General features: G+C 39.6%; 1 protein-coding gene across 1 annotated transcript in view; it reads right to left on the reverse strand.

The window, feature by feature from the left end:
• Positions 1-2,571: 2,571 nt before the first annotated feature.
• Positions 2,572-27,195, reverse strand: part of kcnk9 (potassium channel, subfamily K, member 9) — a 50,001-nt gene continuing 25,377 nt past the window's right edge. The window contains exon 2 of the mRNA XM_056242576.1: positions 2,572-3,497. Within this exon, the coding sequence (XP_056098551.1) occupies positions 2,572-3,497 (926 nt within the window). The remainder of the gene's footprint in view (positions 3,498-27,195) is intronic.

Genomic DNA, 27,195 nt, shown 5'->3' on the forward strand with positions numbered 1-27,195 from the left:
TAAAAGAGTGCATGGGAGCAACTGAGTCCCTCTGGAATTTCTCTCATTAATTAGTCTTGTCTGAAACCGAATTACTTTGGTGGGCACTTTTGGGCTTTCCATCCCTCAGTGATCCACATCAAGACAATTATTCAAGATTTATTTTTCCAAGAAAACATCAACAGGGTTCCAAGCCGAAAGACACTTACCACCTAAAGCCTTTGGCAATTTTTTTTAATAACCAATTCATGCTTTTCGTGTCACATTTCACCTAATCTATTACCAGTCGCCTGCCCAAGAATCCTGGATTTTAGATAAAAACTAACCATCCTGACTGCTTCTGATTTATTTGCTTCACAGAGGTAAAATTAGAGACAAACTCTCAATTGAAAATGAGGTGGTGAAATGAAATTGAAATCAAGAAAATGCACACACACAAAAAAAAGACAAGTAATGGAACCGTTAATCCAAACAAACTCATATACCCATTCTATACCCAGCTGTGGTCTAATGGCTAGAGAGTGAGACTGGTAACCCGAAGGTTGCGGGCTCAATTCTTAATACCAGCAGGAAATGACTGAGATGCCCTTGAACAAGGCACCTAACCCCCAATCGCTCCCCGGGCGCCTGAGTGAGTGCCTGCCCACTGCTCCGGGTGTGTGTGTGTGTGTGTGTGTTGACTACTCACTACTCCTAATGTGTGTTCACTAACTTGGATGGTTTAAATGCAGAGGACAAATTCCGAGTATGGGTTACCAAACTTGGCCTTCACATGTCAATTTCACAAATTCCTACTAGCCAGTGTTTGTGATGTTAGTTATTGTCTAATATTATTGTCTAGTTATTGTGAGTTGGAGTCTTGATCTTGAGACCCATCAAAACCACATAAACGTGGCCTGAGTTGCATTACTCTAAGTCTTAGTTCTTAGTTTAGGGCCTCCTACTAAAAGGTGATACTCAGCCAAATTCAACAAGGTATGATTCCAGAAAATAAGCAATATTTGTACAAAGTGTAAATAACTGTACAAAGTGAATGCTGTGATAAATCCAGCATCTTCTCCATTAAACTGGACAAACTCATACTTGAAGAGGTATTGGTCTGGGCCTCGAGGGGTCAAGTCATGGTCTGGGTCTTGTAGGGTTTGGTCTTGACTCCAACTCTGGTTTATTGGATGATCCTAACTGTGACGCAGATACTTATATATATTATATTCAGGAAACAGTTAGACCCAGTAAAAGATTTAGTTTAAAATTGGAAAGTGACATGATTGCTGTTATATCAGAGATGCAATTCGGCTAGTGAACAAAAACAATCCCTAGCACAAGCAGCGAATGAGAACTGTTGATTACATTCTGACCGTTCACCTAAAAGAGGTGCACTATGTTTTTCAATCAACGTCAGAGCAATTTTAGGCCTATGAGGTACCATCTGATTTGCAGGGCATCCTTCTCAAGACATAATCAAAGTGTAAAATACATAAATAACTGTCTTTATTGATGCATTTAAATAAGTCTCATTCAAATAAATGGTTGAGAGAAAAGCAATCATTGCTAGGGTAAGCATACATTATACATTGATTGTTCACAATGGAATAATAGTCGAGTCAACGTGCTGTTTTTTATATAAATCCCGATGAAAAACAATCATTTGCGATGCCGTAAACGTTCCCATTGTGAGGCCCAGTTTTAGTGGATGTTTTGGAGTCAGTTGTTCAACTTTCATTTCAAACAGTACTTTTAAAAGGGTTATTTGCTTTTTAAATTGAATCCAGAGCTAAAGTAGCTACCGCTTCGCCTCGTAAACCGTATACGCATACCAGTTTGAACAAAGCACATGCAATTATTCTCTTCTCAGGACCGACTTTTGCTGTCTCTCGTCTGTCACCTCTAAATATAACGCACTTGGAAAGTCTCTACACACATGTATAATTTACAGAAAACTTTTGATTGAAATTAAACGAACAAAAACAAGGGAAAAAAAAAACAACTAAACAAAAAGTTAACGGTAATGATGACGCACATCAAACAACAAATACAACATGCTATGGTTGGCAACAATATTTTGGCATGATGTGAATCAATGTCTTATTCTTCTTAAATAGAATTGCTTATAGAAAACAATACCTGATACTGTGTAGTCCTTTTCAAATCAGTTTTATCGTTATTTCCTCTTCGTTGGTGTGGCACTTGTATCTTAAGAAAGAACCAGAGGCTGCTCACCGTTTGATAAAACACATTTTCACATGTTCCTTAAAAAATTATATATATATCTCTCCCTTTGTATTATTCAAAACACAAATCGTCTGATAAGATATCAGGGTGGTATTATTTTATCCAAACCCGCGCTCAGGTGCTGCTCAAAAGGGCAAAGAAGGCCCAGGTGAAGTTTTCTGCAAAAATAGATATCCATGCTTCATGCTTTTTTAAGAAGTTCTTATATATCCATCAAACTTTCAAGCGTCCTGCTCGCGTGATCCCTCGTCATCTCGCAAGGGCCAGGGAATGTCGAAAAAAGTGCAGGAATGAGGTTTGGTAGAGCAGCAGCATTGGAAATGTGTGTTCGGGCGATGAGTTACCGGGCGCCGCCGCTCCTCAGATGGACTTGCGTCGTCTCATGAGCCGGAGGTTTTCTGTGAAGCTGTGGAGCCCGGGTGAGACGGAGCTGATGGGGGAGGGAAGGAAGCTGTTTTTCAACGTGCTCGGCGAGATCTCCTCTATGCGGTAGGACACCGTCGAGTGGTAGTGATGGTACTGATGGGGGCTCAACTGAGAGCCGAACGAGTTCTGGTGCGGAAACGCGCCGCCGCCTCCTCCTCCTCCTCCACCCATTCCCAACCCGAGACCGACAGAGCTCCCGAACTCATGCGAATGGTAGTGCATGCAGGAGCAAACGGACTGGAGATCGGTGACCTCTGGCCTGAAGCGGTGCTGCTGCTGCTCTCGTCTCCGTCGACTCCTCTGGAGCGTGTCCTCCTGGATGTGGATGATCATGCTACTGCGGTTCCCCGCCAGGGAAGCTCTCTCCTCGGCGTCCCGTCGCTCGTCCTCGCTGTTCATGGTCAGGAAACGTAGTACCACCAGGTTGAGGAAAGCCCCGATGACCGTCAACCCCACTAGGATGTACATGAAGCTGAACGCCACGTAGACGGGTTTTCTCTGCAAGGCTTTGTTCTTCTGCAGGGCCACAAAATCCCCAAACCCGATGGTGGTGAGTGTTATGAAACAATAGTAATAGGACTGAAAGAAACTCCAGTCCTCGTAGTGGGAGAAAGCTGCCGCGCCGATGCAGAGCGTTCCCATGCAGGAGAAAAACCCCATGGTCACCATGTTCTCCATGGAGACGTCCGTGATGCGCATCCCGCAGCACTTCTTGATGCGCTTCAGCAGGTACTTGACGAAGGTGTTCATCCTCTCGCCGAGGCTTTGGAACATCACCAGCGTGAGAGGAATCCCCAGCACGGCATAAAACATGCAGAACGCCTTTCCCGCATCCGTGCCCGGAGCCGCGTGACCATAACCTGGAGACCGGAGAGAGAGAAGTGATCAGATCAAAGATGCCAGCAAACAACAAAACTGAGTGTGCTGAGAATACTGATGCTTAAAAATCTGGGCTGGTAACCAAGTGTTGCAGGTGTGACTGTGAACCCGCTGCCACCATTGCACTGCATGGGTTTTTAGTTAGTCGATTTTTGACTTGTTTTCCCAGGTACAAACATATCTAAAATGTTCAAGTTCAAATTTCCCTTTAAAAGTGCAAAGCAACATCACTTAAAATATTAAAGTCCCCCTGTGGTGAAAATCAAGCATTTAATGTTGTTTATATGTCTATGCTTTAAGACAAACCATGTGCAAATTCATAAGTCAACATTGCTGAGTATTTTCTCCTTAAAGCTCCTGTAGGTAACTTTTGAAAACATGTATTTGCTAAAACTGTCATTATGTCCTGACAGTAGAATATGAGACAGATAATCTGTGTAAAAATCAAGCTCCTCTGGCTCCTCCCAGTGGTCTTATTGCCATTTGCAAGAAATACATGCTCCCGGTCAGAAACAACCAATCAGAGCCAGGAGGAATGTCTTAGCAGTGTCATTCACGCTCGTGTACGCGCTGATCACACCCCTCTCTTGCACAGCGCGTTGCGCGAGCCGTCGTTCAAACTCAAGATTGCCGGCGAGCTGCAGCTGTGCTTATGACGGAGAAACAACCTAAACTGCAAATTCTCCAGTGACACCTGCTCATAAAACAAAGAGGTAAAAGGAAAAAGACTGATGACGATAAACAAGCGAAAAAGAAAGAATTACACAGAGCCCATTGACTCGGTGTCAAAACTCTAGCCGCATAACATGTAGATAAAATGTCACGCACTCTGCTAAGCAACAATTGAAACCTGCTAATTCACTGGCTTGTCATGTTGCTGAAATAATGTACTAGCACACCGTATCTAGCATTATATATCGCTAGAATAATTACTTACATACTGTAGCGTTAGTTACCGTTATATTAACGTTATCTTACTAGCTATTTATAACTCATAGAAAGAGTGCAACGTTATAAAATTACATGTAGGCTATTGGAAAATACATAATGATTTGAGGACCAAGTTTGTAGTCAAAGTATGGGCAGGCCATAGTCAATGTAAAGCATATTATTGACGTTTAGTCCCTATTAGTGAATGTGCCATATAACTTTTTATCCGCTGTTATCGGTGGCCCTGTTTACTAGCCTGCGCGTTCACGACAGGCTCCGCTGTGGAGGAAGAGCTGAGAAGGAAGGGCTGTAGCGCAGCAGAGAGCAAGGGGGTGGGACCTGTAAGTTGTGCTCGTTCAAATTTTCAGGCTAAGTCAACGTTTTCTCAAAACTCCCTACTGGAGCTTTAAAACTGCAGTGAAAAAAAGACGTGGTTTGAAATCGCTGGTGTTTCTGACGTCACAAACTACCTTGTAACCAATCACATCAACGAGTGGATTTGTGAGCTGGAGGTGTGGTTAATTTGCATAATCATGGAACCGTGTATACTAAATGAGGCAAGGATGCAGAGTTACATTCAAGCTATTACATTCAAGGCATGAAGAAATTTCTTTTCAAGGAAAAATTTTCATTTTGGTGATCAAAGATGAGTTAAGACTTAAGAGATACAATTCAGTGGGACTTTAAGACTTAATTTTAAGAGAATAAATGATAGAGAAATAGAGATTTTTTTGCAGTAACTTGAGTTTTTTAAATATTATATTTAACTAGAAAACCATTTACACACGGGTGCTTTAATGATTCCAGAGTCCAAATTGATCATACACTGTAAAAAATGCCTTAAATTTTAAGTACAATCAACTTGCATGTTTAAGTCATTTCAACTTAAATTACATTAAAATGAGTTGTATCGTGTATAACATAAAACAGTTGAAAATTACTGAACTTATTTTGATGAGTTTAAGAGATGTAATAACATATTGATCATATAATTCTTTTTTACAGTGTAACATTATCATCTCCAAAGAATCATAAACTATAGCAACAGTGGGTTATAGTAGCAACTATCAATGGTTTGTTGTACCTAAGGTGCTACAAAAACCATTAAAGAAACTTCAATTTTGGGCAAGGCACTTTTCCCAAGTTGTTCTAGACGGATTTCCCCTGGGATAACTGTGCTGTATGCCAATCTGGGTAAAAAGCATTAGCTAAATTACAAAGTAGTAAAGTTGACTTAAGAAACTGCTTTCAAAAGCACCAGAAAAAAAAAGTATCGCATATTGGCAACAGAAAGTAGCAACATGGTGTGATTTCATACTTTAATCTAATTCTACTCTGCTAACTGGCCAACTTCTATCATCTTCACCAAATTCCAAGAAGCCAATCAGTGACTTTCCAAGAACTGAAAGTTTCTCAAATGTTGGCTTCGCCTGCAAATGCACTCGGGCAGAAAATGTGAGCTGAGTCACGCACCATCTTAGCCAAAACGCTGAGTATAGGTCACGCAAACCAGGTGTCTCTTTCATCTTATTCTGGGCTCAGAGATTACAGGGGGTGTCCAATTAGTGCCAGGTTTCCTCTCTTGCCCCCTTGGCCCGCTTCTTAGGGGGGCGAGACAGGAAGGTAGGCGTTACAGGTTTAGAAAAGAAAAAGAAGAAGAAAGGATAGTTGAGCCAGTAAAGCTTTTAGCTTAATTAGACTTTATCGGGAAGTAAAAAGACTAAATTCGCTGACTCACATCGAGCCTTTCTAATACAGTCTTTGCTGATGAGCGAGAAAATAAGTGACAAGACTACAGTAAAAATGTATTACGTCCCACCTTACTATGCCAAGACAAGCATCTTCCTTCTTTCATTCGCACTGAGAAGATATCATTCAAAGAGCTTTGCATACGTGTTGAAGTGATACTAGCTCAAACATAGTGGTTTAAAGTGGTTTTAAACAGGCTTGCTTGCTAAAAGTTACTGTGCAATTTCATACATTTTGCTAATTTACACTAGACTTAAAACGGTTCCTTTAATCAAAAGGCCTTTTATAAAATCCACACCCACCAGAACATTGCAAAAATATTGACAGGAAAAGAGTACTTTCTGATTGACAAAAAAAAAGGGGGAGCAGCTTCTGGCTCTTTTCTGCTGTTTACAGGTGTTTACTGTTCCCTTACGAAACAAAAATATATTGCAATATACTAGAATTTATATTGCAATACATTAGAAAATATATTTCAATATATCAGAAACTGCCTCATATATTTGAAAATATATAACAATATATGGATGGACAACCTATTGCTATATATTGATTCATATATTAAAATACATTGATATACAAACAAAACTGTATTACATTATTGCATGTATGTTTATTGAAACAAAGTATTTTTTTTATGAGTTAAGTAAGCTCATGCATAGGTTTACAGAAAGGTTGATTAACAATAGTCCAAATCAAATTTTTGCATGACATTCATTATATTTTACATTATATAGCCATATGGATGGACCATTCTAGGGCCGGGACTTTAACGCGTTAATTAAGATTAATTAATTACAGACTTTAACGCGTTAATTAATTACACAAATTATTTTAATCACACTTAGTTTTGCACCGCGGAACGTTTCTCACTGGATGAGTTTCGGCGGACCGATTATACTGGCGCACCAACTAGCGTTCATGATGAAGAAGCTGACGAGATCGCTTGCTTCATAGATCGCCTAGATCGCTTTGGTTGGCCGGTGGGAATTTTTGTTATAAAAAGCGAATGGATGGAAGCGTCGATAAGAGCATGGTTGTGTGCAATGCAACAAGGAATTCGCTATTGCTATTAGTGTAGTGTAGCAATATGCTACTACACTTAATGGCAAAAATTGTACTGGTCTGCTGGACACTTAATGGCAAAAATTGCACTGGTCTGCTGGACTTGGTTGAACAAAAATAAACTATGTTGTTGATTAAGCTTATGTATTCAGTCATTATTCAATAGTATACTGAAAATCCATGTGAAAAAAATTACTTCTCACTGTTCTCAGGTCAAATATTTATGCAATTAAAATGCGATTAATTTCGATTAATTAATTACAAAGCCTCTAATTAATTAGATTAATTTTTTTAATCGAGTCCCGGCCATATATTGTAAAATGTAGATGAGAGTATAAATTAAATTATCATTAACAGCAACAATTACAACATTTTTTAGTCCACTTTTTATTCCCCCACATGGTAAATTATTGTATACAATATATAATATGATAATTATATATAATATATTATGTAATATAAATCAATATATTTTTCAACATATTTAAGACATGTTTGCATATATATCTGATTATATTATCTGGTACATTGAGGTATATTAGCTCATATAATTTTACATATATATTTTCACATATATACAATGCCTCTTCCAATATATAATTTCATATAATATGGGACATATTTCAATATACCTAACAATATATTAAATAGTATAATAATATGTATTTATTCAATATATGAAAACGGCAATAATTGCAGTATTGTCCCATATATTGCAATATATTATTGCATATATATAATATATTATTATATAATATATCATATGATATATTACAATGTAAATTTCACAATATATGGAGACACATGAAATATATTGTCACATAATATATTGAGAAATATATTTTTGTTGCGTAAGGGTTTGGCTGGTAAGCTTCAGCAGTTAGCTGATCTGCAGGCAAAAAAACTAACATATTTTCCCATTAATTCCCATTCAAACATTGCAGAAATCAAGATACTGTATAAAAAACAAAAAACAAAAAAACAGTTCTATTACAATAGATTTAATATTCATATGTTTTTGGAGTGCACCACGTAACAACAGACTTGTGTTTTTCTCTGTCTGCTGCAGGGACTTCTAATATAGAGTGGAAATATAAATATATAGAATTGTTTTTCTCTAATATATATATATATATATAATGCTGCAGTCTTACGAATGAACAATTCATTTAAGAGATTCATAATGCATTTATGAGAAAAAATATATGAGTTACTTAATTATGCACTGAACCATTCAAAACAAAACAAAACAAGTGGCTGGCTGCATCCAAAATCGCATACTTCCATACTAGGTGAAAAACAGTATGTGACAGAAGTATGTCCGAAATTCACAGTACTCATAAAAGAGTAGGCAAAAACTACCTGGATGACCTACTACTTCTGCTGAGATTCTGCATACGATGGACACTTTACTATCCCATGAGGCCACGGGAGAGGATTTGTGAATGACAGTGAAGCAGCGTAACTGACGCTGGTAGGTCACATGATAATGACAACATGGCGACTGTAGTACGTCCATTACATTCACACTACACACACTCATAATATAACATACTTTTTTAGCGGTCGTGAAGTATACTTATACAAAATAAGTACCTTGTGAGTCATTGAATCATTCACTTAACCAATTCAGTGAAAACCACAGATTCAGTCAGGATCAGGATCATGCCACTACTGTGTGTGTTGCACAGAGAAAACAAACGGCTGTGATTCTGTTTATTTTTTAAGTGCTAAAATGTTTTGTCTAAAAGTGAAGTTACTCAATATTAACTAAGTAATATCACACTCGCAATCATGAGGGCGGAAGGATGGATGGATGTTTTTAAAGGGATAGTTCACTTTGATATTAATTTTTGTTATGTTTTAGCTTACCTCAAGGGCATCCAAGATGTAGGTGTCTTTGTGTCCACAGTAGTTTCTATTTTGATATTTTTAGGTCAAAACGTTCTGTCAGTCATATAATGCAGGTCTATGGTCACCACCTCAAAGAGCATGCACAGAGAAGTCCAAATTAAACATGATTTACTGACTCGTAAATGTAAGTACACATTGATGGCCTAAGACACGAAACGAGCGGTTTGTGTGAGAAAACGAACAGTATTTATATCGTTTTTACCTCTTGTAAACACAGCCACGTCCAAGTGATCTGAGGGCGCCGGCGCTTCGGTCTTTTCCCGGAAAGCACCGGAAGTGATCTCTCGCGCGTGTACGTCACTCATTGTTTACACAGAACAGAGATTGTAGGTAAGACGGCTAATTAAAAGGGTACTAATTTGCGCTTATCCGGGATGTTTAAACCGCCGTAAAAGAAAACAATTAAAAAAAATAAAACAATTGTATGAGTGACGCACACGCGCGAGGTTTCACTTCCGGCGCTTTCCGGAAAAGACTGAAGCGCCGGCGCCCTCAGATCACTTGGACGTGGCTGTGTTTACAAGAGGTAAAAACGATATAAATACTGTTTGTTTTCTCACACAAACCGCTCGTTTCGTGTCTTAGGCCATCAATGTGTACTTACATTTACGAGTCAGTAAATCATGTTTAATTTGGACTTCTCTGTGCATGCTCTTTGAGGTGGTGACCATAGACCTGCATTATATGACTGACAGACAAGAACGGTTTGACCTAAACATATCAAAATTGAAACTACTGCGGAAACAAAGACACCTACATCTTGGATGCCCTTGAGGTAAGCTAAAACATACCAAAAATTAATTCCAAAGTGAACTATCCCTTTAAAATACAGAAGATATATTTTATATATAGACAATATATAAAATACCTAATGCAACTAATCAACTAAAAAAAGAGAATTGTTCTTAATTTGTGCCGAAATAGCAGCAGATTTAATGAGAATGCATCCCATTGACATATAGCCTCTTGAAAACCTTCTGAACACCCACTGGACGGCCCACGCCACAGTGCTCAACACCCACAAACACATGCATTCATTACCGCAATACAACACGGCCACGCGGCTCAACTCCTGCAGAGCACTTGTACAAACTTAACTGGCTTTTACTGATCTTCTGGACTTGTAAAGATTGATCTCCCAGTTTCCCTGAAGGCCGCCTGCCCACTCGAGCGTACGGTTATGGATTCTATTTATAGAAGTCGAGCCTGATCGATTCGATTTGCAAGGGAGAGCTTTCTTTTCTTTTTCACTGGGTACTTGCTCTTTTGACCTCATGTGCGCACACACAGGCACTTATTGGAAATATGGTGCGTACATTTCATATTATCACTCAGCTGTGGTGAAATATTGGAGAAAAATTGTTCCTGGGCTCAATATAGGTTAAAAGGTGAAAGTGCACTTGGATAGAATTGGCAGCATATTTGACTGATATCTGAAGACAAAAATAGATTCAATACAGCTGCATTTTAATGATGGAATATATTGTGGAGCTGTCGATAATTTAATTTTAAAGAGCATACTTTTCGAAAGCTCAGTCAAATGTAAATGTTGAAGAAGGCTTTTTGCTTTACACATCCCTTTTCCATAAAACAAACAAGCAAAAAAAAAGAAAAGAAATTAATACTTTTTTTCTTCACGGATGCATTGAATTGATCAAAAGATTTCTATTTAAAATGAATGAATCCTAAAAAACAAAACAAATGGTTTCCACAAAAATATTAAGCAACACAACTGTTTTCAACATTGATAATAATAAGAAAAGTTTATTGAGCATCAAATCATCATCAAATGATTCTGAAGGATCATGTGACACTGAAGACTGGAGTAATGAGGCTGAAAATTCAGCTTTGATCACAGGAATGAATTACATTTTTAAATATAATACAATAGAAAATATTTTAAATTGTAATAATATTTCACAATATGTCTGTTTTTATTGTATTTTTGATCGAATAAATCAAGTCTTAGTGAGCAGAAGAGATTTCTTTCGAAAACATAAAAAAATCTGACAGACCCCAAAAACCTACAGACACTCCATAAAATTATTTATGTTATATATTAAAAAATATACATATATTAACGTTTTTAAAAAAAGCAACACACGAACTCTGCCACTAGTTGGGTCTGTGTTGACTAGTGGGTCACATGACTTTTTGTATTAATGGTGAAAACAGGAAAGATTCACCTTTCCACAAACTGTTACAGCAGGAATCATACTCTGCTGGAGTATGTTTATACATTAGTACATACATTAATTTTGTATAATAATATCGGTAAATCGATTTGGAATTAAAAAAAAGTAAAGTGAATCAAACCAAGAGCACTTTGCATTCAACGTATACTCTGTAAGAATGCTAGAGCTGCACACATCTGAGTTACTTTAAAGTGTTAAAGACAAAAAATTGCAAATCCATAACACCCATACCGTTCAAAAAGTGTGGAATAATTCATATTTTTTAAAGTTTTTGAAAAAAGTCTCTCCTTCTGACCAATGCTGCATTTTAGTGTTGTCACGATACTAGAATTTCTAACTTCGATACGATACCTTGAAAAATATCGGTATTCGATACCATTTTCGATACCACGGAGAAAAAACTGCCACAATATTAAGGGGGTATTTTTATTTATTTAAATCTAAATATAACAAGTCTAGAACATGACAATGAGGTATATTTTACATGAACAAAAATGTCCTGAGTTCTATTTGTTTATATTTTTTAATTGGATCAGAGCTAACATGATGTATTTTTATAAGTTCAAGTCTGTGGCATTGTTCTGGTGCTCCACAGCACTGTTATCAAAGATTAAAATATACTGTAACAAAAAAGCACTTAACAGTATCAAATTGGAGGATAGAGAGTCAGTAATGTATAATAATAAGATTAAACATTCAATTTTAAGTTAAAGGCATGTCATTATTGAATTCAGAGATGCCATTGTCTAGCTGTTTAGTTTAATTAATATCTGTGTAATCAAATTGATGATAATCGCTAATGAAGGAAAATTGCAGAATTAAATAATATTTTTTTGAATAAAGTTAAATAGGCACCAGTTAATTTACATTTGACCACAGTTACAATATTTACTTGTCTAAGATTCCTCAGTCAGATTATGTTAACTTTAAGAATTTAAACGAGACAACACAGACTCTTATCAACAACAATACTAGGCCATCTTGGTTAATGTTTCAGAAAAGTTCAAATGAGAGGAGTTACAGTGTTTCCTTGAGGATTTTTTTTAGCAGTGGGAGCAGGTCTGTCCAAACAACAAACACCCCTGATGCTGAGCATATGCTGCTAAATAGTAGCCTACCCCTGGAGCCTGTTCCTTAAGTCTGTTTTCACCCATGTGAGGGATTATTGATAGTCAAACAATCTGCTGGGTGCCCGCAGCCCGCTCGCATGTCCGCGCTATTCTCCGACATGCCCGCTCGCGGTGTGTAGCTCGTGTCCGCGCTATTCTCCGACATGCCCGCTCGCGGTGTGTAGCTCGTGTCCGCGCTATTCTCCGACATGCCCGCTCGCGGTGTGTAGCTCGTGTCCGCGCTATTCTCCGACATGCCCGCTCGCGGTGTGTAGCTCGTGTCCGCGCTATTCTCCGACATGCCAGCTCGCGGTGTGTTTTTTACGCGTGTCCGCGCTATTCTCCGACATGCCCGCTCGCGGTGTGTTTTTTACGCGTGTCCGCGCTATTCTCCGACATGCCAGCTCGCGGTGTGTTTTTTACGCGTGTCCGCGCTATTCTCCGACATGCCCGCTCGCGGTATTCTTTATCAATCAACCAAAGCCGGTCGCGGGGGCGCCGCCCTCGCCATCTTTCCATTCACTTCACTTTTGCTATTTAACCAGAGCGAATGAGACGAGTGCGTCACGTGTGGTGTTTGTCAACGCGCCTTTTGAGAGAAGTGAAAGTGACCGCTCGGCTAGTATCGATACTTCGGGAAACTAGTAGGCTATTGGTACCGTTCAGATATTTCAGTATCGATATTTATCGAAATATCGATATTTTTGACAACACTACTGCATTTATTTAATCAAAATTACAGTAAAACCAATTTTATTGACATTTTATTATCATTGATATAAAATAACGGTTTTCTATATATTTGTAATATGTGAATAAGTGATATCCTTTGATAAGCTGAATTTTCATCATCATTACTCCAGTCTTCAGTGTCACATGATCCTTCAGAAATCATTCTAATATGCTGATGTGCTCAAGAGACATTTCTGATTATTATCAATGTTGAAAACAGTTGTGCTGCTTCATATTTGTGTAGAACCCGTGTAAGAGACATCTTTCAAAAAGTTTAAGCGAGCGAGACATCACTGTTTTTACAGCGTTCGTGACAACACACGCCAGAAGCTTTGGTTTCTCACCTGCATCCTCTCTCTCTCCTCCCACACACTCACTGTCAATGCAGCCAAAAACAGCAAAGACACGCCGTGAGTCATTTACATAAGGTAAACGCTGACCCGCCGGCTAGCTGACTAATCTTCTGAATGACTAGCACGTAAAAACAAAACCAAACGAATTGATCTCTTTACACGTCAGGCCAAGTCGGTATTTTTTGGTGCAAAATAAGCTGCAACGTTGACCAGAGCTTTTGCCCATCAGTCCAAGTTCTGGTTACAAGACCACGCAAGCCCAGATGTCAGAAACACAAACTCTGTGTTTACAGCGTAGAGATTTTGAACTGTACGTGGTAATATTGATTCAGCAAGCGACAAACACATAGTATTCAATCTGCGTGATTCCCTGTTCACCTCAGCGGCGTCCCACCTCCTCTTTCTGAAGATGAACGCTTGCTTTAGCGAGAGCTCTTGAGTGGGATGTGAGGAGATTAGAGCTGATGCACGTAGGTGGTTTATTTACTGTCAATGCAGAGCCTTGCAGAGCTTTGATACCATGAGAATTTAAAAGCGTTTTTTATCGCTATCTGTGGCAGTGGGTTGATCTTTTACACGGTTGGGTTTTCGTTTCAGTTCTTGCTGTTGATGAGCTTAGTCATACTGCGTGTGGTCTTTCTCGCTACGACATAGACTGCGCTAATGGGAAACTTTGAATTCAGATCCACAAATAAACCACGTTGAAGCATTCAGGAGTCATCGGGATTTTCAAAACCGGGCACTATCTGCAGTGGTCTAAGAATGCAAGGTTTTAAGTTTTTAACAAACTCCTGTGAGGTACAGAGCAATAAAATCACCTTCACAAGTGTGCGTCACACATTTCAGCCCGAGCATCTGTGATCCGTCTCAGTCGCCTGCATTACGCAAGTGCTAATTAATATTGAGCTTTGACACTTTTATAACCCGTGCAGTAATTACACTAAATCATTATTGGCAGATTTGAATAATTGATGCTATAATATTCACGATCACATCACAACAACAACAGCTGAGTCATTGCTGTTATTCACACTGAGTGAATGCACAGGTTGACATCAGATTATCAATTAACTCGTGTTGCTGTGAAGATGGGTTTTTAAGGCCTAACCCTGACATAGTTTACTACAAAACTATAGCTAAATATAATAGGTGGAAAGCAACCAACAATGTGCATGTATTTTTAGAGGTATCACTGGTACTGTCATATTGGTTCTGCATTAAAACGTATGTTCATTCAGTACTCTGTGCCACAACATCGATTTCTCACAGCCTCTGTTTTATTCCCTGGAGCCGGCATCGTTTTGATGATTCCGATAAACGTTTATTCGTCAGCTCCGGATAGACGACATCATGCTTTTTCTGATATGATAATCTCATTATTTCATCACTGCAGCAACAGAGCCATTCGTTCAGCAGAACACAAACCCGGTTATACAGTCACAGGTGTGTGTGCGTGTGTGTGTGTGTGTGCAGCCCAGGTAAACCCTGCGTTATGTTCCCACAAAGATGGCAATATTCGAAATCCTTGTGTGGACATTTGCTGGTCCCCCATGAGGAAAACAGCTTATAAATCATACAGAATGATGGGGTTTTATTTTTTAAAATATATATATAAATCCAGAAAGTTCTCTGTGATGGCTAGGTTGAGGGTAAGGGAAAAGAATATTGAGTTTGCACAGTTAATAAAGCAGAAATAAAATGTAAATATTAGATGAAAAACAAACTTAAAAATCTTAAATGAAAATTACAAATGTAGTGTTGGGAATAAAATAAGTTTAGGCTAAGTACTAAAATTACTAAAACTAAAACTGAAATAAAAATAAAATAAAGCTAAACAGAACTATAAATAAAAAAAATATCAAGAATGACAAAAGCACATACTGTAACACAACACAAAACCTAATTCAATAAATATTATAATATTTATTATATAAATAATAGTAAAATAACACAGTTTATACAGTGTATATACACAGTATACTGTATGGAGAAAAGAGTAATCAGTGAGAGTGTCAGGTAAGGATTTATTAAATTCTTAAATTCTGGAAAACGAGTGAATGTGCAGGTTTACTACTTAGATTGTCCTTTAAATGGGCATACTATGGTACAGAGGGGAGTTTAAGGCCATCGGTATTGGCACCACACTACAAAACTGTCCCAATCATGGCCCAGTCCACAAACAAGGAGGACTGACACTTCTAACATCTATGAAACCATTCCCATTCCTGCCATGGGCTTCGTGTTAACCAATAAGTGAAGGGCATGTCCAGTCCCCAATGACGAGGCGTTACACTGGCCAATCAGAGCCAAGCAGAATCATTGATTGTTCCGGGGCTGATTAAAGTAATGACAGTCACAGTTTGTCCCCGAAGAGAAGAACATATTAGAGAAGCACAGGGACTGAATCAGCATCTCACTCCATCATACTGAACAAACCGCAATGAAAATCACAGATTTTGGGCCCTATCTTGCACTCGGCGCAAATGACTTTGTACACTGACGCATGTATCATTCCTATTTTGCACCCGCGCAAAGCGGACTTTTCCCTCCACAGACGCACGTCGGTTAACTAAGAAATACACTTGCGCTCCCCGGGGCGGTTCAGCGCAAAGAGGAGGCGTGTTCCGGCGCAAACTTTCCTTCATGCTATTTTGCTGTTCTATAAAACAAATGCGCCACTGACCAGAAAAAAACTAGTCTAAAGTCAGTGGCGCATTGCGCGTTGTTCATTATGATATTTTAAGGGCGCATGCTTGACCATAATCAATGTAGCGTGTGCACAACGCGCATACACTTTGATTCTCTCATCTAAGCAGCAGTTTTCATTTTTGCAAATCATACATTATTACGATAGATAGATAGATAGATAGATAGATAGATAGATAGATAGATAGATAGATAGATAGATAGATAGATAGATAGATAGATAGATAGATAGATAGATAGATAGATAGATAGATAGATAGACAATTTATTATAAAAGCATACATGTAGCTTACACATTTACCCAAATTATCATACGCCTGTTTAACAGAAGTTAATTTGGGTGGGTTTCTCCGTCCCCAATGTCACTTCTCTGTGTTTTACGGCCCTGACGAGAACGTTGCTCTCCTCGGCTGTGAACCGCTCCTGGCGCGCGCCTGGCAAATCCGCCGTAATAGGAATCCGCTTTAGAACAAGCGCGCCTGCTCTTAAAGGGAATGTGAGATGACGCTCTGATTGGTTTATTTCACGTTACGCCCAAACCACACCTATGAATAATGAAGCTACTTCAGACCAACCCCTTTTAGATTTGCGCCTGGCGCAAGAGATATTTATCCCGCCGGGAAAATAGCAACAGCGCCGGGATCCGCCCACAAAGTTACTTGCGCTTTGCGCTTTGACACTTGCGTTTCAGATCGATAAAATAGGGCCCTAGATCTCTTTAATGCAGTGCTTCTCAAAGTCCGGACCCCGGTCCGGATCCGGACCCGGAGGGAATTCAATCCGGACCCGCCTCCATTTCGTATTTCAAGAGCCCTAATTGTGTGGGATTAAAAGTCTGGATTTCCTATTTTGATAAACGCATGTTAAAATCATTTGTTTATTTTTTATGATGGTTCAAAATTAAAACGAAGGCGAGATATTTAAAGTTTTCCTCCGTGATTTAGTTGCCATCCAGTGAGCGTGTGACTTTTGACGTAATCGGGCGCGACCGCGACGCGACACTTCCCGGCGTAAGCGTTTGAATGGCTGTGGAGGATGTCATTGTCCAGGAAAAGAAAAGTTGACGAAGAAAATAGAGTTTTCAAAGATGATTGGACAGAGAGGTATGCGTTCACAGATATTTCAAATCTCCCGGAAGTTCCAGGAGTCTCCCGCATATTGATAGCGGCTCCTGATGGCCGCAAATTAGTTCAAATCTCTCGGAATCTAGAGCTCGCGAGCTCCAAACCGTGCAGCGCGCATACGGCAGAGAGGGAGAGAGCGAGAGACCTTACGTGTGTGTGCAAATGCGCGTGTGTGTCTCATGTAAGTCCCATACACCCCCCTAGCCGTAACAGCAACTTTACAGACATACAAATGTTTACAAACCCTTATTTAATCTAATACTGAATTCATGGAATGAATCAGTCGATTCTGTTGCATTTACTGTATGATAAATTATGTTTTAATCACATTTATTGAAAGCCGTTGACTTAATTAGAAATGAGGACATTTAATTCTGTTCAGTGTGACTTCTGGTGCAAACTCGTTTCAAAGAATTGCATAATGTTGAAGAAGAATACACTTTGAGAACTGAATAATGAATAATATTTCTGTAATTGTTTAATATGTAATGTATTTTGGTGTGTGACACAAAAGGCATTTTATCAATATGCTGTGATTGTAAATTTCTTTTCATTATGTATAATTAATTAATTAATCAAGTTTTAAATCAGTTCTATTCCATCACAAAAACAGCCAAATGTGCCACCCAAAAATAATTCCATTCAGTTCAGTTTGATTCAAATGAATGTATATTTTCAAATCAGTTTAACTCCATTAATATCATTCCAATTAAATTCACTTCAAAAGGTGACAAAAATTTGTTTCATATAACAATGATTCTAAAATAAGCCAAAAAACGTCAAATGATCATAAAAATAATCAATTTTATCTACATTTCAGCATCTATCCAAACATCCAAAAAAGTTTGTTTTTGTTGCGTACTAATACCCATCTTTAAATCTACACCAGGTCCACCATTTTGTTCCTAAGTAGAACATTGCTGCATCAACAAACACACACACAAAACTATGCATATAGACACACTCTTGCACGCACACACACACACACACACACAAGTCTTTCTGACACACATGCATGGATGCCCACACACAAATGCATGACTGCATCTGGACACAAACACACACTCTTTCTCGCACACGCATGAATGAAGTTTCGCATAAACACACACTCACTTTCTCACACATACACACACACACAAATGTCATCGTGCCATGTGTTAATGAACTCAATCACCCTTTTAGATGTAGTCCCCCAGAGGACTGAAGCGTCTAATTTCTCATCAGATTCCCGCTGTTTGTATGCACCTGCTGTGCCTTTCAGAATCATATCTGATGTCCCACACACTGCTGTCAGTCTTATAGTGTTTGTGCAATTCAAAGTTAGCCGACTTGTTTGCGGATGTGTCTGCGGGTGTTTTTGCGTTTGTGTGGGTCCATGTAGAGTGATTCCCTCTTGGAAATAAATGTGCAGCGTAGATGTCTGTGTTTGCAAGTGAGCGCTTGAAGCAAGCAAGAAAACTCTTATAATCTAGAAAAACAACCAAATGTGCAATCCAAACAAATGCAATGCAAGTCTATTCAGATCAATTGAACTTTCAATTAAAATCAGCTGTTTCGATTGAATTCTATTCCATTCCATTAAATCTACATAGCCAAATGTGCCACTCGAAAAAATTGAATTAAACTTAATTTAGCCCAGTTTTACAGTAGCACCTCAATGCAGTACATGAGATCCACGGGGAGGAGTCGGATCAAGATCCAAGGGGTGGAGATGGGTAGGATTAGGGGTGGGTTTAGGGATTAGGGGTGGGTTTAGGGATTAGGGGTGGGTTTAGGGATCAGGGGGCGGAGGTGGGTAGGTTTAGGGATTAGGGGTGGGTTTTAATGGATCAGGGGTGGGTTTAGGAATCAGGGGGCGGAGATGGGTAGGTTTAGGGGTGGGTTTAGGGATTAGGGGTGGGTTTAGGGATCAGGGGGCGGAGATGGGTAGGTTTAGGGGTGGGTTTAGGGATCAGGGGTGGGATCAGGGAGCGGAGATGGGTGGGTTTAGGGATTAGGGGTGGGTTTTAATGGATCAGGGGTGGGTTTAGGGATCAGGGGGCGGAGATGGGTAGGTTTAGGGGTGGGTTTAGGGATTAGGGGTGGGTTTAGGGATCAGGGGTGGGATCAGGGGCGGAGATGGGTGGGTTTAGGGATTAGGGGTGGGTTTTAATGGATCAGGGGTGGGTTTAGGGATCAGGGGGCGGAGATGGGTGGGTTTAGGGATTAGGGGTGGGTTTTAATGGATCAGGGGTGGGTTTAGGGATCAGGGGGCGGAGATGGGTAGGTTTAGGGGTGGGTTTAGGGATTAGGGGTGGGTTTAGGGATCAGGGGTGGGATCAGGGGGCGGAGATGGGTGGGTTTAGGGATTAGGGTTAGGGATTAGGGGTGGGTTTAGGGATCAGGGGGCGGAGATGGGTAGGTTTAGGGGTGGGTTTAGGGATTAGGGGTGGGTTTAGGGATCAGGGGGCGGAGATGGGTAGGTTTAGGGATTAGGGGTGGGTTTAGGGATCAGGGGGTGGAGATGGGTAGGTTTAGGTATATGTAAGGTGGGAGGAGTAGGATCTGGATCCGACTCCTCCCCGTGGATTTCATGTACATGGTTTAAATCAGTTCTATTCCAACACTCTTATAATCACAAAAACAGCCAAATGTGCCACCCAAACAAATTCCATTCAGTTCAGCTCAATACATTTATATTTTAAAATCAGTTTAACTCCATTAACATCCTTCCAATAATACACACACACTCTTTTGTATAATTTTTTTCTATTCGATTGTACTTTATTCTGCTCTACTTTAACCATCGCTCAACATTCAAAAGTGCTCTTTAAAACACATAGTCATTGATATTTGTGAATATCCATTGTTCAGATAAAAATCTGTCCCTGAGTGGTTTAATGTTTGACTCACTCTTTCCAGATAAACAGATGGAGCGGCGTCCAGCAGAAGCTAAGTGCAGATCGCACAGCACACAGACAGTAGTGGAGATGCTGGAAGCACTAGATTACAGAGTACACACAGCACAATGACTCATTACCTAAAGGTCAGCGTGTGGCACGCAAGAGCGCTTTACTCTGACAGAGCGTCAGCTAGAGGAGGGTGGCCATTACGGATCACTACAACCACACACGATACACACCGGACCACAACACACAACACCGTAAGGGTGCTGGTCTTATGCTCTAGTGTAGCGGTTCTCAAACTTACAAAGTGGCCTCAAGATGACTTGGATGAAAAGTTTAGCCAAAACAAGCTTTGAAAGAAGCTAAAACAGCTAAAAATAAAGATATGTACCAACTTCTGTCATAAAACTCTAGATGGCCCAGACTGATGGATCCTTAACGCAACCTGTTGACAGTTATATACTACAGGGCACAAGCTGATTGGTTCCTGTTGCATCTGCAGTTTGCAGCACACTTTCAAAGTTCCCCTGAAACCCTCCACCTTCCCCAGCTCCACCTGTGTAGATTTACGGTAATTTCACGTATGCTATTTGTGCAGCAGCAGCAGTATGTCTTACATGCTCACAGCAGCGTGTCGTGTGTGTATTTGCAGTAGCAAGTCTCTGTACTTGCTCTGTAAACGCCTGGGACGTAGGCATTTGTGTTTTTACAATAATGTGTCATTCATTGATGTATTGTGTGTGTGCTGCCAATAGACCCAACAGCCTCCTGGGAGTTGTAGTTTTTGTTGTATGTTCAATATCAACATCATTCAATATTGTTATATCCATTACCATGCTAAACCCTTCTGAGAGTTGTCATGATAGAACTTAATTTAAAAGAATTGGTTGAATACTTAAAATGCCTGGAATGCTGAAATTTTATTTTAATTATAGATATTTTAGTAACTTATTTTAATCTATGGATACGCCTTGTTTCTTTAAAAAATAAAAAAAGAGAGAAACTATAGGGAAAGCCTATGATGGCGCCCTTTGAATAGATGTATAAATCCAGAGCATCAGTTATCACCCATGTACTATAAAAGTTTAGGAGCAATACATTGAAAACCTAAAGAAAGAAATCATGCAAAATGGTCACACTTTAAATTGCAGTGCTCATAGCTGCATTGATACATATGGAGTAATTATATCGAACAACATGCACTACTATGTCATAATTTTTGATAAAATTAGTGTAGGTAACACTATTTCGAAGGTCCACTTATGACATTCTACTAACTAGTTTGCAACTACATGTCAACTAACTCTTGAGATCTGCTAACACTTTAATTTATGGTCCTCCAACAGACATTCTACTGATTATAAGTAACTGTGCAACTACACGTCAACTTATTCTACTAACCCGAACGTCTACTAATGCTGCAATGAGAGTTGGTTGACATGAAGTTGCAAAGTAACTTAGTAGAATGGACCATTGAAATAAAGTGTAATCTTACATTGCAGACAAGCACAGTTTGAGACACTGTTGAGATCTACTCTGAGGAAATGCATTGTGACATTAATGGAGTCTTTCTCTCAAGAGAACATTTTGAGAAGCAGAAGATTTCATTTCTTAGCAAAACGAAGAAAATAACCTACATTGTAATTGCATTGCAATCAAGGAGAAAAGATGGAGAAATGAATTATTTCTCACTTGTAATTTGCCTTTTCTAGCGTACAGCATTGTATCTGTTAAAGGTGCCCTAGAATGTTTTTTTTTTATTATTTTATAATGTTTCCTGGGTTACCCTTATAATGTTAGTATGTTTTTTAGATAAAAAATAATCATAATTTAGAAATAAATGGCATTTTTCCTAGCCTGCTTTTAGCCTCTGATTTGAACACTCTGTTTGAAGGGGCGTGTCTGCTGTGGGATTCAGTGTAACCGCGGCCACTGCTGTGATTGGCTGACATGCTTGCATATGAAATAGCAACGCATTACACGTGAAACTCTCTCCCGAATACTTTTACTACTGCTATTATACGTTTGTACTATAACAGCTATCGAGATTAACGAATCGTGAGATGTTTTTAAAGTATTTAGATCTATTCCCATCACATAAAATGTTGCCGTGATGAGCATTGAGCAGATGACAGTCTGTTGATCGCGAGAATGAAGATCTTATCATTGCAAAGCAGTTTCTGCACTTTCTCAGCTTTCACCAATGCAAACACCATGATGTAAATACAGTAAGAGCTTCGTTGTGCAGTAACGTGCGTCATTGATTTCATAACGAGTTTGGCAAGTGTCCAGATAAACTCGCGCTGTGTGGAAAGATTGTTCTTTGATCGCTTTCTGTATATAATTTGTTCACAATTTAAATACGATTATTTTCATCCTACTAAAAGAAACGATGTGAAGCTGATATTTTAGTCACTGGCTTGACTTACTGATGCATAAACAGTATTGAACGATTTTGAGAGAAAGATTACCTGTCTGAACTTGAACAATTACTCATCAGAAAGTGTTGCTTGGTAGCTCGATCCGAGGCCAGCTCTGTATTGGCCCAAGTTGAGGAAACAGTCGTCGGTGAAATGTTTGGAAATTTCCAGAGAAAATAAAAATAACCCATTGTTTCTTCAGAGGCTCAGATGAAGGAACTAAAAAATACTTTTGTGTTCATGTGTACATCCACACTGAGCAACTGCCATGCTTCGGCTGCGCAGTTCCGCCTGGCATTGAGGGCTGGCATTATGCAAATATTTGGAGGCGTACATATTAATGATCCCGACTATTGCGTCACAGTCGGTATTGTGTGGAGAACCGACCGTTTTTCAGGGGTGTTTTTCATAAACGTGAATTAAATGAGAACGCGAAAACAGTCCAGTTTGAGATTCACTCTATGTCATGTCCATGCACTGAACTCTTGTTATTTGACTATACCAAGGTGAATTCAATTTTGAATTATAGGTCACCTTTAATGCTAAATGTAACACTATAATGTAAAGTTCTAAAACCTAAAATAATAGCAATAATTAGACAGAACAAAAAGAAAAGGAAGACAATTTAGTGTGAGGAAACACATGCGCACGAACACAGCTGACCTTTTCCAGCCGCTGTTATTCCAGCAGTGGTCTGCAGTTGAGATGGTTTTGACACCAGATGTCGATAGCTCAAAGGTCAGTCATTAGGACTGCTAAAGGAACCTTATTTATTATTAGTTTGCTTCCCTCAAGACGATTAGTATTTGGATTGAAGAGAAACAGACATTTCATCTCCCAAGAGACAACACAGAAGGTCCTCTGAGATTCCAGTTTTGAGAACTAAAGAAAACAGAACAAAATGCTCATTCACAACAAAAAAGAAAATCTGCAACACGCTCTGACCATACAAAGCACTATAAGAGTATTCTTAAAGGGATACTTCAGGATTTAGCATTAAGCTTTGTATTAGTAGAAAACCTGTAGTATTTTCGAATTACCAAGCTTTCCACCCTCATATCCCCCTGAGACGAGAGATTTATGTATTTTTTGTCTGGGAAAAATCCTCCGATGACGCAAAAATCGTCATTTTGCGTCATCGGAGGATTTTTTGGCCAGAGGCTAAAGACTACAGTCAGTAGTAGGGGCTGTCCCGCATGTTCTCAACCCGCCCATAGAGGGTGGGATCTCACTCACAGAATGTACACATAGTGTCAGCCATCTTTTTTTGGAAGCTAAGCTAAGCTAGCAGGCTCTTGTTCTGTGGAGAAAGCTGAGTAGTAGGGGTTACCACCATCCTTTTCCCGGACATGTCCGGCCAGAGATGTCCGGGATTCAGCTTTTGCTTTCTGCAGTCGCCATTCATTATTTACATGTACACCTTTTCTTTCAATCTAACTGAATTCATTCCGATTGGTGAATCTGAATGTAGTGTTTACATGAACGCTAAACAAGTGATCGGTTGATGTGCGTTTTAACATTGCTAAGACAATTCCCGCTCCTCCGTGAGAGAAACGAGACCGCTGCGTCTCACAGGTGTCTCTCATCAGTAATCACGCCACCGGCCTCGCGCCGTTCTTCCGCGGCCCTAGTCTCGTCCTGCTCGCCACAGTAAACATGATGAATGGCGACTGTAGAACGCAAAAGCCGAATCCCGGAGATTTTGGGCAATCTCGAAACATTTTCGGGCAGACTCATCACGGAGACTCACTAGTAGCCTAGACTTGTTGTTTAACTACTGCACTCTGTTACCGGTAGGCGTGGCCTGCTAGGGCAGCGAAGCAAGTGCATTCTGGGAGTTGTTGTCTTTCATCCACATAAGCCAAAAATACATTTTCTGGCTTTTCTCAGTCTAGAAAGCTCCAAATTCAAAAATAATTTCACATTTCTTCTACATAAATGACCCATTTTAAATACATATTCATCTTTCCAGAGGTGAAGTTTCCCTTTAATGTTTTCGAATTAGGCTTGTCAGTAGGTTGCAGTAATGTATACACACACGTACTTATATATGTGTGTGGTTTAAAAAAAAGGAACCAGTAAGATATTTGACTCTCTCACACACAAACACACATTCAGTGAGCTTTAGCATGTCAATGATCGAAGGTTTGGTGGCCACGTAATTGCCGTTGACAAAATGACACACAATTCTTATTTACACACACACACACACGCTAATGTAATAGGATGATACATCCAGTCTAGAAATGACAGCATTGTGCGCTGTCAGACTGCATTCAGTGTGTGCTAATCTGAATGAGGCCAGAGGGTAAATCATCAAGCGCAGGAGGAGATGAGAACGCCAGGCCTCGCTGTGTTACTCAGTGCACTGCAAGACCCTCCAAAACACTCCAGTGTGATTGGAAGTGAGTGCAGTGTAACTGAATTGAATGGAAATTAATGATTCAGAAATGAAATTATGCTCAAGTGAATGGAGGAAAAGGAATGTGAAATCTAAAGAAAGGGACAAAGCTGTCTACATGCTCTGATTGAATTATTCAACAATGAAAATGGCCAACTGGAAATGACATCGAAATTCAACATCCACATTTTCCCACGAGGTAACATTGGTGAACCGGGATTTGCTGGTGACTTGCACTTATCTAAAGCGATGTTAAAGGTGAAGATGCCTTTAAGATTTAAAGGTGAACTAAGTAACTTTTTTACCTTAACCGAACAGCTTTGGAGTCATTGTAATGTTTATATTACTGATTTCGTGTTGAATGGTGGTCGTCTCGCACCCCCCTGGTGCCTGTGAGCCGCAAAACCACCCTTGCAACTTTGGGCCGGCGAGCCGCCGACCTCAGTGTTAGGAAGTATCGTGTGATATCAGGTCTCGCGAGGTAACGAATTGCTTTACGGCAAAAAACAGATCTGATAAAATTCTGATCAAATGAGCATCAAACAGAAATAACCCGCCGCCGTATACATGTGGTGTTCGAGGCGCACATACAATACAGACTGCCGACAGTTAAACAGGGCGCGCGCAGCTCTTAAAGGGGCCATACCTTATTTCCACTCGTTACAGCGTCCATCCTACTGAATAGGTACCGGTGTACAGGGGGAGGGGATCCGGCCGTGAGTGCGAGCCATCTCTGCGTGAGTGCTATTCACGACAGTACAAGTGCTCCACAGCGACTCTAGGGGTCGCTGTTTGACAAAAACGGAATTCCTACTTAGTGCTGCTTTAATTTGAACCTGCAAAGTATATGTTCAGACAGGATAGAGAACTCAAGAATCACCTTAACTGAGTGTTTTAGAGCAAAACTAGAGGCCATTGGATGATTTGTTTTCATACAGACAATTCAGATACAGTTAGAGACAAAAACATCTAGACAAAATGCAATGGAACTGGAAATGCTATTCAAAAGTTCAACTGTTTTAAATTGACACAGCATCTTAAAAACATGGGACTCATGGCGTGGGAAGCTAAAAATACAGCGAGACATGACAGCACAACCTGACTTTCACCTAGCGCATATGGACCAACAATTAAAAAGTAGCATAGACAGATTGCAAGATTGTGTTCTGTGTGAACGGCTCCTTAAACCATTTCCTAACTACTTACATACAAATGTGCATTGCAGGTATGAATATTGTTACTTGGTCTGAATGGTGTCATTTTTCTGTCCTCACCAAAAACTGCTGAGTTAAATATTTAATTCATGTTCTAAGCCATGAACCAAAGCAAACCGCTCTGAGCATATATATTTTATGTGGAGTGGGACTTGAGATTTCAATGTTTTCAGGACTATGCAGCAAACAAAATGTCGTGCCATGATGTGTTGCTTGTCAATAACTATACATGCACCCTCATAATGCGATTTATAGTGAGATTTAGGTAATATTGCGATTAAACCTTACCTTATGTAAAAACAATACTTAGATCTAATTGATGCAATTAAGCTCATACTCAGAGCAACCAAAATTATAGTAAAACGTATGCCAACAACAAACAGGAATGTAAACACTTTAATTGCATCTATTCCACTCTGACCAAACTGTACATGTGCACTTTCGAAACTGAGTTCATGTTGACAACGTTGTGCAACATGAATATAAACAAAGTCCCTTTAAGGCAAGTCATTTCACTCGGCGGCCATCTTTGAAGAGTCTCAGTCATACACGAGTCAAGTACAGCTTCTATCTTTTTGAATAGGGAAACATCAAAATCTCTAAAGCTGTTCATCAAGCTTACGATTAAATTTCATATTTGAAATCACCAATAAAATCTGATAACAACTCTCTCATAAATTGTGCAGTCCTAAGTGCACGTCTCAGAAGTGACGCAATGACTTTACCAATTGGCGATTGGCTCTTTTAGTTAGAAGGAGGGACTTATTCCACCACATTGCACATGGCGGCAAAAATAACCACAATACTTAGAGAATAAAATTAGCATGTAAATGGGAGTGGAAATGTTTGGTCGTATCATATCTTACAAGCCCTTACTCTTAT

Source organism: Rhinichthys klamathensis, unplaced genomic scaffold (genome assembly GCF_029890125.1).
Source record: "Rhinichthys klamathensis goyatoka isolate OS25496 unplaced genomic scaffold, OSU_Roscu_1.1 h1tg000731l_1, whole genome shotgun sequence".
Classification (NCBI taxonomy): Eukaryota; Metazoa; Chordata; class Actinopteri; order Cypriniformes; family Leuciscidae; genus Rhinichthys; species Rhinichthys klamathensis.